This window comes from Chiloscyllium plagiosum, chromosome 14 (assembly GCF_004010195.1).
Source record: "Chiloscyllium plagiosum isolate BGI_BamShark_2017 chromosome 14, ASM401019v2, whole genome shotgun sequence".
Taxonomy (NCBI): Eukaryota; Metazoa; Chordata; class Chondrichthyes; order Orectolobiformes; family Hemiscylliidae; genus Chiloscyllium; species Chiloscyllium plagiosum.
The window spans coordinates 5,433,969-5,448,803 of record NC_057723.1 but is presented as its reverse complement, the minus strand read 5'-3'; the positions used below and the strand labels follow the sequence as shown (position 1 = coordinate 5,448,803).

Here is a 14,835-nt window from a genome sequence, read left to right as displayed (position 1 = left end):
GCCAAGACTACAAGGTTTTGCAATTTTTAACTTTGTCCACCCCAGTCTAACACCGGCAACTCCACATCTTGTTTTCCAAGATTGGCGGAGAATGAGTCCCTCGCCTCCACTCCGGCTCTTACAGTCTCCTTCAGAAAAATCTTTCGCTTTCAAAATTACTGATTGTCTGCCTAAGAATATCCCCAGGTGGTGAAGGGCACTGTACTAACTACACTGAACCTCAACCTGAGCCACAAATCTTCTCAAAACTCGCTAATGCAACTCTTCCTCTTTTTAATCCTCGTTGCTTTTCACCTCACATCATTATATTCTCATCTCACAGCTCTGAGGTATTGGCAGTGTAAATACAGGCTATTGTAGTCATCACAGGGTTAATCGAGCCCTGCCGGAGTCCTCCAATGAGCTGGTGAAGTGGAGCCGGAGACGGTTACATCAAACTGCACTGCCGCCTTCCCACTGGAGCAGTGAGAATTCTGAACCAGTTCAGGGCTGGGAGTGGGTGCAGCGCCGGCTACGGGCAGACCGGGAGCAAGGGCAGCCGGAGGCGCTATGGGAACGCTGCTCGGTGTCCGCGGGCTTTCGCTCTGGAGCCTCAATGTGCGTCTTTACGCATCTCGCCTGTTCACTCTCCACTGAAACAATGCCTGCTTCTGTCTTCCCTTGCGCCTCCTCATGCTGAAGCTACGGAGAATTTGGGAAAGCTGGGATCCGACCGAGGCACGACGCTGGAGATGGCAAGTCCCTGGTTAAAATGGCAAGTGATTACCTGCATGATATCGAGCTGCGTTTGGGATCGGGTGGTCGGGCAGATTCGGTACTCGATTCCCGAAGAATTGAAGCACGGGGCGTTCGTTGGGAATATCGCCGACGATTTGGGATTGAATGTGAGGGAACTGTCGGCTCGCAGGTTTCGCATCGTCCCTGGTGCCAACACGCAGTTCCTGGAGGTGAACCTGGAGAACGGGGTCCTCTTTGTCAATGAGAAGATGGACAGGGAGCAGCTGTGTGAGCTGAGCCCGAGCTGCTTCCTGCATTTGGAGATTGTGATTGAAAGCCCACTGGAGCTGTACCGGGTGGAAGTGGAGATCCTGGATGTGAATGACAACTCTCCCGGGTTCCCGTGGAGGGAGTTCCGTTTGGAAATCGCCGAGTCGGTGGCTCTCGGGGCGCGTTTCCCGCTGGAGAGCGCGCACGATCCCGATGTGGGCACCAATTCCCTCCAAACTTACCGGCTCAGTCCTAACCCGTACTTCAGCCTGGAGGTGCAGACCCGCAGCGAGCGCAGCAAATTCCCGGTGCTGGTACTGGACATGCCTCTGGACCGGGAGAGCCAAGGACTCCACCAGTTGGTTCTGACTGCCCTGGACGGTGGATTCCCGGAGAGATCCGGTACCGCTCTGCTCACCGTGGTGGTCCTTGACGTTAATGACAACGCTCCGGTCTTTGACCAGGCTGTTTACACGGTCTGCCTGGTGGAGAACGCTCCGAGAAACACTTTGGTGATTAAACTTAACGCCACCGATTTGGACCAAGGCTCGAATGGAGAGGTGACTTACTCCTTCAGTCACCATGCGCCAGCGAGATTGCGCCAATTATTTCGGGTAGAGCCTCGAACGGGCGAGATTCGGGTCCAGGGGGTGGTGGATTATGAAGAGGCGAGTGTTTACGAGATTTACATCCAGGCTAAGGATAACGGTCCCCACACGGCGGCTGTCCATTGCACGGTGGTGGTGGAGGTTATTGATGTCAATGATAATGCCCCCGAGGTCACCCTCACCTCTGTCTCTAGCCCAGTCCGGGAGGACGCTTTACCGGGGACCGTCATCGCCCTGATCAGTGTCAGCGACCGGGATTCCGGAGCTAACGGGAAAACCAACTGCCGCATCCCGGCTCATGTCCCTTTCAAACTCCAATCCTCTTTCAAGAACTATTACACCCTGGTCACCAGCGAGAGGCTGGACCGCGAGAGCGTGCTGGAGTATAACGTGAGTTTAACAGTCACCGACTCCGGCTCGCCTCCACTTTCCACCGTTAAAACCATCCCGGTGAAGGTTTCCGATGTGAACGACAACGCGCCCCGCTTTGCCCACCCATCCTACACCGTTTACCTGATGGAGAATAACGCGCCGGGCGCCTCTATCTGCTCGGTGTCCGCCCTGGACCCAGACCTGGAGCAGAACGCCTATGTGTCCTACTGCATCTTGAACAGCAAGATCAGGGGCACCCCGATCTCCACGTACGTCTCCATCAACCTGAACACGGGTAACCTGTACGCGCTGCGCTCCTTCGACTATGAGCAGCTGAAGAAGTTCCAGGTGTGGGTTCAGGCTTGGGACGCCGGTTTCCCGTCCCTTCACAACAACGTGACGGTGAACGTGATCATCCTGGACCAGAACGACAACGCGCCGGCCATCGTCTCCCCGCTGCCGCTGAACGGCTCGGCCGAGAGGGTGCCCCGTTCCGCCGACCCCGGTTACCCGGTGGCCAAGGTGACGGCAGTGGACGCGGATTCGGGCCAGAACTCGCGACTCTCTTACCAGCTGTACCGAGCCACCGAGCCCGGGCTGTTCAGCATCGGCCCGTTCACCGGGGAGATCCGCACCAGCCGCCGGTTTGAAGAGCACGACTCCCGGCAGCAGAGGCTGGTGGTCCATGTTATAGACCACGGGAAACCCCCGCTGTCCAGCTCGGTCACCATTAACGTCTTCATCGTCGACAGTCTCCCTGAGGATATCTCAGACTTGAGCGAGGGACCACAGGGCATCGAGTACTTCTCGGAGTTCAACCTTTATCTGATCGTCTCCCTGGGCTCCATCTCCTTCGTCTTCCTGGTGGCTATTATCGCCTTGATCTCTATTAAGTGTCACCGAGGGAGCAGACACGGGACGCTGGGCAGGCGCTGCTCGCTGAGCGCCAGTTGTTGTTGTTGTTGCTGTCTGCGGAGGAAACCCTCTCGGGCCGTCCTCAATAACTCTCACACCAACTTCCAGCTGCCTCCCAGTGTCAAAGGGCCGCCCAGCTGTATGGAGGTCGGCGGCAGCGGCTCCCTCTCCCAGACCTATTGCTACAAGGTGTGCTTGAGCCCCGAATCGGCTAAGACCGACTTAATGTTCCTCAAACCGTACAGTTCACCCACTCCCGCGGCGGGCGCTAACTCGAAGCTTGCTAACCCCTACGTGAGTGCGTGGAGGAGGCAAATCTCAGGTGGGACAAACGGGATAACGAATGGCTCCAGCGAGGTGAGTGCCGAGCAGCCGCTGAGTTGGAGAAATTCGTCCGTTGGGCACGATTAAACTCTCAGCTGCCTATTTCAACAATGGAATAGTTCACAGCGGATAGCGCAGTTATTAAATAACAGGTTCTTATATTTTTTAGGGAGAGAATGGTTGTGCGTTTTGTTTGTGCATTTATCCAGCGACTGGGAGTTAGCACAGACACCAATTTAGTGGCACGAACGAAATGGGGAGTCATTGCATTGTGCGATTATTAAACCGCTGTGAACGGGTTACTGTCACAATTGGAATGATCCATAACCTGTGATTATTCTTTTTCACAGGGTTCAGGTCTCCATGGTGCATTGCTCATTCCTTGAACGGCATTGCATGAAGAGATCCCTCCTTACGAAATTTATCCCAGTAGTATAGTGCAGGATGTAGCCCTGACAAACTTTAAAAAAAGTTAATTCAAAGTACTCGAACCTCTGACGGCTTGCTGAAAGATATTTCCACCACGAATTAAAGCTACGTCTAGCTTACCTACAGTAAATCAGAGTGACAGGGACACTGGGTCTAAGAAGCCCAGAGCAAATCTGATAAACAGTATTTAATTAACTGCATCAAAGGGAACAGTCTTGTGCAGAAACCCTTTGAACTGCTTTGATAACTTGCAGCAAAATAATGTTTTAAGCAGATTGATAAAACAGCTTCTGCAATAAAATGATCAGAATTGCTTAAGATCAGCTTGATAAATGCAAACTATTTTAATCACTGGCGTTCAGATAACACCATTACAGCCCTTGAGGTGGCGCGAAGTTAGATTCATCTTGACTGTTTGTAGGCTCGCGGTTGTAATTTCAGTCCCAGATATTTAAGATCTCGCTCCCCCATCCCCTGCCCATCCGCCAGCCTGCTTTGAGGAGATCTGTCAATCCCAGCATGCCATGGCAGGTAATCGGATTTCAGGCTTCATTAGGAACATCATTTTGTTGCAATACCGGGTGTGAGCTTCGAAAAATAATCGAGCTCCCTCAAACGTGATAACATGTTTTGGTATTAGAGAGGGTTAAGGTATAGAAGAGGAAAATGCGGTTTTTCTTCACAAGTTGCCCAAAGCTAAGGCATAAATCATCCATATGTAGTAACTTTAGAGAAAGGGCATTTCTGCCAGAGATGCACATGGACTGGTAAAAGGGTAAGTCGAAGCAATATGACCGTGCCTTTGATTCATGTCAGACACTGTTTCCTCACTCTCTCAGTACGCCAGCGGCGGTGTGTAAATCAAAAACTGCCCTTTTCGACGTAGAAGCCTTTCTTCTATTGATTAAAGTACTCTGCCCTTCAACTATCCTCGTTATTAAAAGTCTGAAACAGCTTCGTTTTCCCTTCTGTTAAATCAAGCATGTCAGGTTTTTTTCCCCAGCACTTAATTGGAACTGAACTTTTTTTAAAGGAAAGTAGTTAATTCTCAGATTGTTGACATTTTCCAAAGGGCTGAAATTGCTCAACACCTTATAATAACAACTTGCTCCGTCGATACAATGCACGGAGCCGGACTTTAGTTGCACTCAAAAGCAATTGCAAGACGGTTATCTGCAAACACAGGAGGTTGAAATCGAGCTTTGTGGATGATAATAGCACAACATTTGAAATATAATGCCCGGCTCCCAGGGTCTGGCGGAAAATTTTCCATCATGTATCTCTCTTCTTTTTACACGCGTTACTTTCACCTAACTTCACTTCAACAAAAATCAGCATTTCAATTAACTTCATTATGAGCACACCTGCAGCTGGGAGCCTTGTCTTGTACCACGCGATTCTTTGTAGCCCATTGCTCTGTGGGAAGCAGCTACACTGCAGAGGCATTGGAACCAGAGCCAAGTAGCATAGTAATTTTGGAACCTGTGATGCACAGCATAAGGCAATACTCTATTGCAATTGCACAGTGCTCTGTTAACGATTTTTTTTCATTATAAAGTACAATCCCACCGTGCCAAAAGCAGTTCAATTGCCTTTTTATGCTGTGCAGTTTTATTGCATTTTCAGGTTTCGGAAATGGAGTTTCTAGGGCCAGTGATCACAGTTCTTGTGGGTTATAGCGGTGTGGTTAATAATGTTATATTTGATATTTATACATTATTCAAGGATGGCTCTCTATACATTTCTGTTGTGTGGCTATAGATTAATAACTGAAGCAGAGTGCTGCAGACAATGCCTACCATTTTGACTCTAGGTCAAACGAGCAGCAGTGTTGGGAGCTGGTTGGTAAGTACAGAACAGTTTTGATTGTCAGGTATATGAGTTTAACTTGGTGGGGGTGGAGAACATTCTAGCTTTTAGTAATTTTTATATTGATTTACACGTTTTTCTGTTATAATTACTTTGGCTGTCATGCACAGTGTTTGTAAACTCTTTCACAGTCAATATAGTGTAAAGCATACCATACAACAAAACTTGGTCAAACTCACAGGTGCAAGCATAGAAAAGGCAGAAGATCAATCCTATTTAATAATTCAGTGAAGGGGTGACAGCAAGAACTAGGCTAGGTATGCATTTGGCGAAAATGACTTGTCAAGTGAAATTCAATGCAGCTTGTTAAAGGTTAGAAAATAAAATCATACATTGCCCTTAATCAGGGAAGTGCTAAACCAACCAGGAAGAAAGTCTTCATGCATTGCAGTTAACTCAACAATTTAGCTTGTCCGTATGTTTGTAGTCAATAAAACCATCACAATTCTGGGGATCGCAGTCAGTTTGTTCACAGGAATACATGCAAGGCATTAAAACTGGAAAACAGAGTAATGGAGGGAAAAACAGCTGATCTCTAATGTCTGAGGACTGACAATAAATAATGACTAGCTAGAAAACATTAAGCTTTTCAATATATCAGGCGATGTCTGAAAATGATAACACAGTATTGCATAAAGATACCTCGTGTATGAGGCACAGAACTAGGCTTTTTAACCAAGTGGTCGAGGCTGCAATCGATAATCCCCTCAAGATTCCTTCCGTCTTTCTACATTGAACACTAACAGACATCCTTTGAATAGAGGACATCCAATATGGGCAATTTTGATGTTCATCTAATCTGTTCCTGGCTCTTCTCATTATAACTTCCAGTTTTGAGATTAATGACACACATGTGGCAATCTGTTATCTATCAAAAGCATTGCACATGAAAACTCTTAACTACCTAATCAAAAGATTAGGTGTTTTTTTAATGGGATGTGGACGTCATTGGTAAGGCAAGTCATTGTTGTCCATTCTTAATTGCTTTTGGCTAGAATGGCTTGCTCAGCCATTTTGGAGGGACAATTAAGAGTTAATCACATTACTGTGTGTCTGGAGTCACACGTAGGACAACCTAAATAAGGCAGATTTCCTTCCGTAATAAAGAATAGTTAAGTCAATGAGATTTGTAACACCAAGTTTTAAACAACAGGAAACAATATTTTCCGGTCAGCATGACTGAGATTGTATTCCATTCCCGATTTATTAGTTGAACTTAAATTCTACCAGTTGCCATGGTGTAATTTGAGCCTGGATCTTTGAATTACAAAAACTCAAAGCAAAAGCCAAGATGAGTTTTATAAAATGCAGGGGTGAGATTGAAAAAGGAAGTTGGAAACCACAGAGAGCACATTAAAAGATAAGTAAAATCAAGGATAATAAATCCATAAAGAATAAATGCGCAACTAAATAAAGTTTAGAACTGATTCAAGATCAAAATGTTCTGTGCAATAATTGAACAGTGGCCATTGTCCTAATATTACCCATTATGCCACTGTCACCCCATTGTGTGCTGTTCCAGTTGACATATACAAGACTGTAATAGAGATTGTGGTGAAAGAGGCTTTGGAAAAAAAAGTGTCTTTATTTTTTACTCACAGAGGAGTCATATATAAGGTCATTGCAACTCACTGATAGAGCAGAGGATGCCATGTTACACATGAAATAGCATGCCAGAACATGCTTTCAACCAAAGTGTATGCATTTGGAAGGGCTTTAGATTGGGTGGGAGGTTGTATAGCGGAATGTGAGAAAGATTGCTGTAAGCTTTAATACATTATGAAGATCTAATAGTCTTGTAAAGAAGTGCAATAGAGTTGGCAAATATGAAGACAATGTAAGAATACCAAACTGTTCCATAGATGGCTGTGGTGCTCTGACCACATTACATTCAATTTTAAGCAACTGCTGCTCTATCAAATTATTCAACCCTACATTCTTTTAATGTTTAATGTACACATTAATGCTACAAGATGACAAATGTTTTAAGTTTTAGTTTTCACAGTGAAACTATGAAAGAGTTCCAAATAAAGACCTTACAACATAGTATGGTAATAAAATGTATGTTGATTTATGCACACACATGATTGTATGCAGGACACTCGCCACATTTATGTCACCAACTGTGTTTATGAAACTTCCAACTCCTCAACATTAGTCTCTGATTCTTAACAAGTATTAGACTGACAGAATAGATGCCTAAAAACACATTACTAACAACATTTGAGGAGGCAGCTAATCTCAGGAGCCAATATTGAGTGTAGGAGGCTAGAGTTTTGCCCCAAAGCTGATATTACCAGCTCCTTATCTTGTTAAGTCATTACCTACACTCAGAAAGTTATTTACACAGCATAGAATTAGACACAGCATATTGCTTCAGCTTGAAGGGATTTCATACAGACCTTCCTTCATTTTTTTTTAAAAACACAGAACCATAGAAGGTTTACAATATAAAAAGACAGAATCAGCCCTTCATGTTTGTATCAGTGGAAAAGAATGAACAGTCTAAATGAAACTGCAGTTTCTGTCCAAAGCCCTGTATATTAACAGACTTCAAATGCAAATTCAAGCACTTTAATATAGAATGAGTATTTCTATCCCTATCACTTTTCAATGAGTGAGTTCCAGATCCCACCACCCTCTGGGTGAAATAAATCTTGCTTCTCAATTTCACTTTAATCTTTTTGCTTTAAATGTATGCTGGTTATTGACCTCTCTGCTAATGGAAGTAGTTCCTTCTTATCTACTCCCTGTGCTGTTCATAATTATAGAACATCTCAATTAAACTTCTCTTCCATCTCTTCTGCTCGAAAGATAAGGGCACCAGCCTATCAAATCTTTGATTATGGATGAAATATTCCATTTATTGCAAGATTGTCATAATTTGCACTGTAATCCATCAAATATGATCATATCTGTAAGGTGGTGACCAGAACGACATGTTCTGACTGTGGTCTAACTAGTGTTTTAAAATTAGAGATTTAGAGACATACTGCATGGAAACAGATCCTTTGGTTGAACTGAATCTGACCTCCCAAACATCCCAATCTGACTTAATCCCATTTGCCAGTATTTGGCCCATAAATCTCTATAAACACTTCAGAGACATATACCCATCCATATGGTTCTTAAATGTTGCAATTTTACCTCCCTCAACCACTTTATGTGGCAGCTCATTCGAGACACATACCGCCCTCTGCATGAAAAAGCTACCCTTCAGGTTCTTTTCAAATCTTTCCTCTCTTATCTTAAAACTTACATAGTCTAGTTTTGGACTCCACCACCCTAGGAAAAAGACCTTGGCTATTCATCCCATCTATGCCCCTCATGATTATATAAACCTCTATAAGGTCACCCATCAGTTTCTGATACTCCAGGGAAAAAGCCCCAGCCTCTCTCATAGCTCAAAACCCCCACTCCCAGCAACATACTTGTAAATCTTTTCTGCATCCTCTCAAGTTTAACAACATCCTTCCTGTAGAAGGACAACCAGAATTGTATGCAGTATTCGAAACGTGGCGTCACCAATGTCCTGTCCCAATCCATATACTCAATGTTATGACCAATGAAGGCAAGCGTGCCATTTGCTTTCTTCACCATCCTGTCTACCTGTGACTTCAACTTTAAGGAACTATGCATCTGGGTCTCTTTGATTGGCAACACTCCCCAGGGCCCTACCATTTACTGCATAAGTCCTGCCCTAGTTTGCCTTACTAAGATGGAACACTTCAGATTTATCTAAATTACACTCCATCCACCAATCTTTGGCCCATTAGTCCACCTGATCTAGGTCCTGTTGTACTCTGAGATAATCTTGTTCATTGTCCACGATATAAACTATTTTGGTTTAATCTGTGACCTTACTAATCATACCTCCATATTCACATCCAAATCATTTATATAAATGATGAAAGCAGTGGACTCAGCACTGATTCTTGTGGCACATGGTTACAGGCCTCCATTCTGAAAAACATCCCTCCATCACTACCCTTTGTCTCCTACCTTCAAGCAAATTGGCTAGCTCCCAGTGGATCCCATGCGATCAAACCTTATTAACCAGTCCATGATAGGGAACCTTGTCGAAAGCTGCACTGAAATCCATATAGACAACGTCTACCATTCTGCCTTCATCAATCTTATTTGTCACCTCTTCAAAGAGCTCAATCTCGTTAGTGAGACATAATTTTCCACAAACAAAGCCATGCTGACTACCCCAAATCAGTCCTTGACTTTCCAAATGCATGTAAATCCTATCCCTCAGAAACCCTTCAAACAACTTACCCATTGCTGATATAAAGCGAACCGGTCTGTTGCCTACCTTTTCCACACAGCCTCTCTTAAATAATGGCACCATAATAGCCAACCTTCAGTTTTCCAGCACCTCACCTTTGGCTGTTGATAATACAAATATCCCTGCAAGGGTCCCAGCAATCTCTTCCCTAGCTGCTCTCAAAGTTCTGGGAAAATCCTGATCAGGTCCTGAGGATTTATCTAACTTATGCAATTAAGACTCCAGGCCCTCCCCTTCTGTAACGTGGACACTTTTCAAGACATATCTATTTATTTCCACAAGTTCTTTAGCTTCCATCTCCTTCTCTATAGTGAACCATTTCATTTAGTATTTTGTTTACTATCTCACCCATTTCTTGTGGTTCCACACACAGATGATCCTGTTGATCTTTAAGGGCCCTATTCTCTCCCTTGTTACTCTTTTGCCATTAATGTATTTATAGAAGCTGCTTGGATTCTCTTTAACCCCATTTGCCAAAGCTATCTCATGTTCCCTTTTTGCCTTATTTATTTGCCTCTTAACTATACTCCTACTGCTCCGATGCTTTTCTAGGGATTTACTTGATCCTTGGTATATATATCTTGTAACTGCTTCCATTTTCTTGAACAGACCCTCAGTTTCACCAGTCATCTCAGCATTCCCTTCAACTACCAGCCTTTCCCTTACACTAACAGGAACATACTGTCTCTGAACTCTTGTTATCTCATTCTTACAGGCCTCCCACTTCCTATCCACCCCTATACATGTGAATATCCTTCCTCAAACAACGTTTGAAAGTTCCCGTTTAATACAATTAAACCTGGTCTTACTCCAATCTAGAACAGTAACTTTTTGATTAGTCTATCCTTTTCCATAACTATTTTCAAACTGACAGAATTATGATCGCTTGCGCCAGAGTTCTCTGCACTGACACCTCAGTTACTTGCCCTGCCTTATTTCCCAAAAGATGGCCAAGTATTACTCCTTCTATGGTAAGTACATCCACATATTGAATCAGAAAGTTTTCTTGTACATACTTAACAAATTCCTCCCCATCCAAGGCTAGTTAAGAAATTATGGCAGTCCCAGTCTATGTTTGGAAAGTTAAAATCTTCGACCATTACAACCCTATTTTTTTTGCAGATGTCTGAGACCTCCTTACACATTTGCTTCTCACTTTTGCTCACTGGGGAGCCTATAATGCAATCCCAACAAGGTGATCACTCCTTTCTTATTTTTAAGTTCCACCTATATAACCTTGCTGGATGATCTCCCAGGAATATCCTCTGGTCCCTCTGTTCTTGTCATATTCTTTGTGTATGAGCATTTATTGTGTGTTCATTGTTTGTCATTTCTCCAATCCAATTTCTCATTGAATTCCATTTGTTACTTTACCGCTCACTTGATCAAACCATTCACACCTTTTTGCAGTCTAAAATTTGCTTCCTCACGGTCAATCATGCACTTGCAAACTTCTTAATCATGCACCTTACAAAGTATAAAACATTGACCTAGTACCTGAGTCCTGGAGAATGCTACTTGCCTCTTGCTCTTGGATTCCATTGGCTTTACATTGCCTGATGTGTCTATCATTTGGTACTTGTCATGAGCTTTACGAAAATCCATGTAGATTGTATCTATAACAAATTATGATCATTAACTGTCTTGTTTTTCTAAGGAAATCAAATTATTCAGAGAGTCATAGAGTCCTATAGCACAGAGACAGGCCCTTTGGCACAAAATGGCTCATGCCAACCAAAATATTCACCCATGCTAACCCCATTTCCCTGCACTTGGCCCATATCCTTCTCAACTTTTCCTTTCCATGTTTTTGTCCAAATGCCTTTTCAATATTGTTAATGTACCCACCTCAACCACTTCTGCTGGCATTTCATTCCATATGTGTACCACCCTCTGTGTCAAATAAATGCCCCTCAGGTTCCCTTTTATTCTTTCTCCTCTCACCTTAAACTGATGCCCTCTAGTCCTTGAGTCCCCAACCCTGGGAAAAAGACTGAGTGTATTTACTCTATCCATCCCTCTCATGATCTTATACACTTCTATATGGAAGTCTCTTATGCCTAAAGAAAAAAACATCCTCTCCCTATAACTCAGACCATTGAGTCCTGGCAACATTTCTGTAAATTTAATCTGCACTCTTTCCAGTTTAATAACATCCTATAGCAAGGTGACCAAAACTGAATACAATACTCAGAGTGCATCCTCACCTATGTCCTATGTAACTACAACATGACTTTCCAACTTCTATTCTCAATGTCCTGACTGAAGAAGGCCAGCCAAGACCTTCCTTTAAAAAGAATTTGTGCTGTTGAATAATCCATTCCTTTTTCACTAATAACTTAAATTGTCCTTTTTGAACTTCTTTCCATATCTTACCACAACCATGGTTAAGCTAAGTGGCCATGTAATTACAGTAATTTTTGTAAGATTGGTATAACATTAGCTATCTTTCTGTCATTCTGGACCATGCCTCTGGAGGGAGAGGGTTTAAGAAGGATAGGCAGTCTTTACCATTTCATCTCTTACTTCTCTCATCACCTTGAGTATAATATCTTCTGGGTCTGATGATATAGTCATTTTTGAAAAGGCTAAGCTGATTTATATTGTTCCTCTCTCATATTGTTTATCCGATCCAATATTCCACATTATTTCTACAATGTCTACATTGTCCTGACCTTTTGTGGAGACGGAGGCAAAATATTCAGAAAGAACAATGTCCATTCATTCCTTCCATGCTCATAGACCCTTTTTGGTTGTAAATCAGCTCTATGTTTTGTTTAGTTGTGCAATTACTCTTCGTGAATTTATAAAACATCCATGAAATATCCTTGATATTACTTATCAAGTTTGTTTGATCTACATTTTTGCTTTCCTAATTTCCTTTTTTAATTTCAGCCCTGCATTTTTGAAACTCCTCTAGGCTTTCTGCAGTATTGGAAATGTGTTGCTGGAAAAGTATTGCAGTATTGGGCTTTTGGTATCTGATAGAAACTTCCTTTTTGTGGCTAATCCTTTTTATGCCTTATCCTACTCTTTATGCTGTTTGACATCTGGAGTCATGTTGATTAGTGAATCCCACCTTTTGGTTATCATGAATACATTAGCTCTGAACCATACCTTTCTCCTCTATCAATATCTCTAATACTGATTTACCTTCATGTTGCTGTTTACTATCTAATTTTGCCAAATCACATGTAACTCAATACCTTTGCTCATTGCACAATTTCAACTGGACATTGGTTTTATCTTTGTTCTTGTATATATATATATATACACTATATTTAACTGAATGGTGATCCTTATCGTTAAAGTATTGTTCCACCATACCTCTTCTGCCTGTCCAATTTTACCTTCAGTTCCAAAATTCCCCTTCCCTTGTTGAATTTTCTGTGTATTGCCAAAAAAGGAAGTTTGCCTGAATGGATTTTATGAATCAACACTCTTTATACCTTTTGAATTGATTTTATCCCAATTAATATTGGGAAATTTGAAATTTACTGTTAATATTTCACTACTGTTACTCCACTTCTCAGCACTTTGTCAACTGATTTGTCATTCTGCTCCCCTTTCACTGTTTGGAAATCTATAGTATATTCCCAGCAGTGTGATTACCCATTTGGTCATTCCTCAATTCAGCCCAAATGGCTCTTTCCAACAAATCAGTCATCCTTACTGATGTCATGCTTCTTTAACCTTTATTGTAATCTACCTTTCCTTTTTGTTTCCCTATTATGTTTCCTTTGAAAACCTTGTAACCAAGAATGATGAGCTCCGCTTCTTTAAGTAATAGCTATGCTATCATACTTCCAAATGCTTTTGCCTTCAGCTTATTTTCTTGATTCTGTAGACTCATGCGTTGAAATATGTACCACCAATCACTGAAGAATTCTTCTGTTGTATATTTTGTAGCCTATACTTTGTCTTCCCTCCATATATGTTTACAATGGTTTTCTTTTAGGTTTTTGCAGGTATCTCAGAGAAAAGTGAACAGTCAGTGGCACATTGAACATTTAATAGATTATTTCCAACAGCAGAATCACATGTAAAGGTGCTCGTTGAGCACAATTGGCCAATATTAAATAAGCTAAACTGCATTTACAGTCACACTGAAAGCCAGTTTCAGATCACAACTTGGGCTCACAGTGTGATGCATCTCTGTATGCTGGAATGTTAATGCATATGTTAATGCATATGTTAATGCATGGGACCCAGTTTTACTTAGGCAAAAGGAATTTGCACATACATCATACCTTTTTCATAAAAATAAGGGTAATGGAGGATTTCAGTATGTGGTACATTCCCATGGCAACATGCTGAGCAATCAGAATTTACCTGCTTATTCTGAGAATGAAGGTTTACAGCTAACTCCATGCCAGTGATGGCCCAACAGTTAGTACCCTCTCATAGTCGTGGGGGATTCTATTGTAAGGGGAGTAGATAGGCGGTTCTGTGGCCAAAAACGAGATTCCCGGATGACATGTTGCCTCCCAGCTGCTCGGACCAGAGATGTCACCGATCGGCTGCAGACTATTCTGAAACGGGAGGGTGAGCAGCCAGTTCCCGTGGTGCACATTGGCACTAATGATATAAGTGAAAAATGAGATGAGGTCCTGAAACAGAATGCAACAGCTTGGAGAGAAGTTAAAGAGGAGAACCTCAAAGGTGGTGATCTTGGGATTGCTACCAGTGCCACATGCTAGCCAGGGTAGAAATGAAAGGATAGGCAGGATGAATACGTAGCTTGAGGGATGGTGTAGGAGGGAGAGGTTCAGATTTGTGGGACATTGGTTCCGGTTACAGGGAAAGTGGGACTGTTACAAATTGGATGATCTACACCTGAACCAGACTGGAACTAATGCCCTTGCGGGAGTATTTGCTACTGTTGTTGGGGAGGTTTTAAACTAATGTGGCAGGGGACTGGAACCAGAAAGAAGACTACTAGACAGTGAGGTGGAAACTGTAAGGATCACAAAGTTAACATTACCAAGGGGAAGAGTAGGCAGAGAGCAGATGAACACAAAAGAACTGGTGGCCTAAAGT

At 42.9% G+C, this 14,835-nt stretch overlaps 1 protein-coding gene across 4 annotated transcripts in view; it reads left to right on the top strand.

Moving 5' to 3' along the window:
• The first annotated feature begins 603 nt into the window (after window positions 1-603).
• Window positions 604-14,835, top strand: part of LOC122556429 (protocadherin-10-like) — a 235,457-nt gene continuing 221,225 nt past the window's right edge. For 2 of the 4 annotated variants that reach the window (XM_043703067.1, XM_043703068.1), the window contains exon 1: window positions 604-3,239. In XM_043703067.1, the coding sequence (XP_043559002.1) occupies window positions 732-3,239 (2,508 nt within the window). In that variant the 5' untranslated portion in view covers window positions 604-731. Of the gene's footprint in view, window positions 3,240-3,859; window positions 4,167-5,396; window positions 5,481-14,835 lie in introns of those variants that run through there. The other 2 variants (XR_006313535.1, XR_006313538.1) reach the window with 2 other exon arrangements.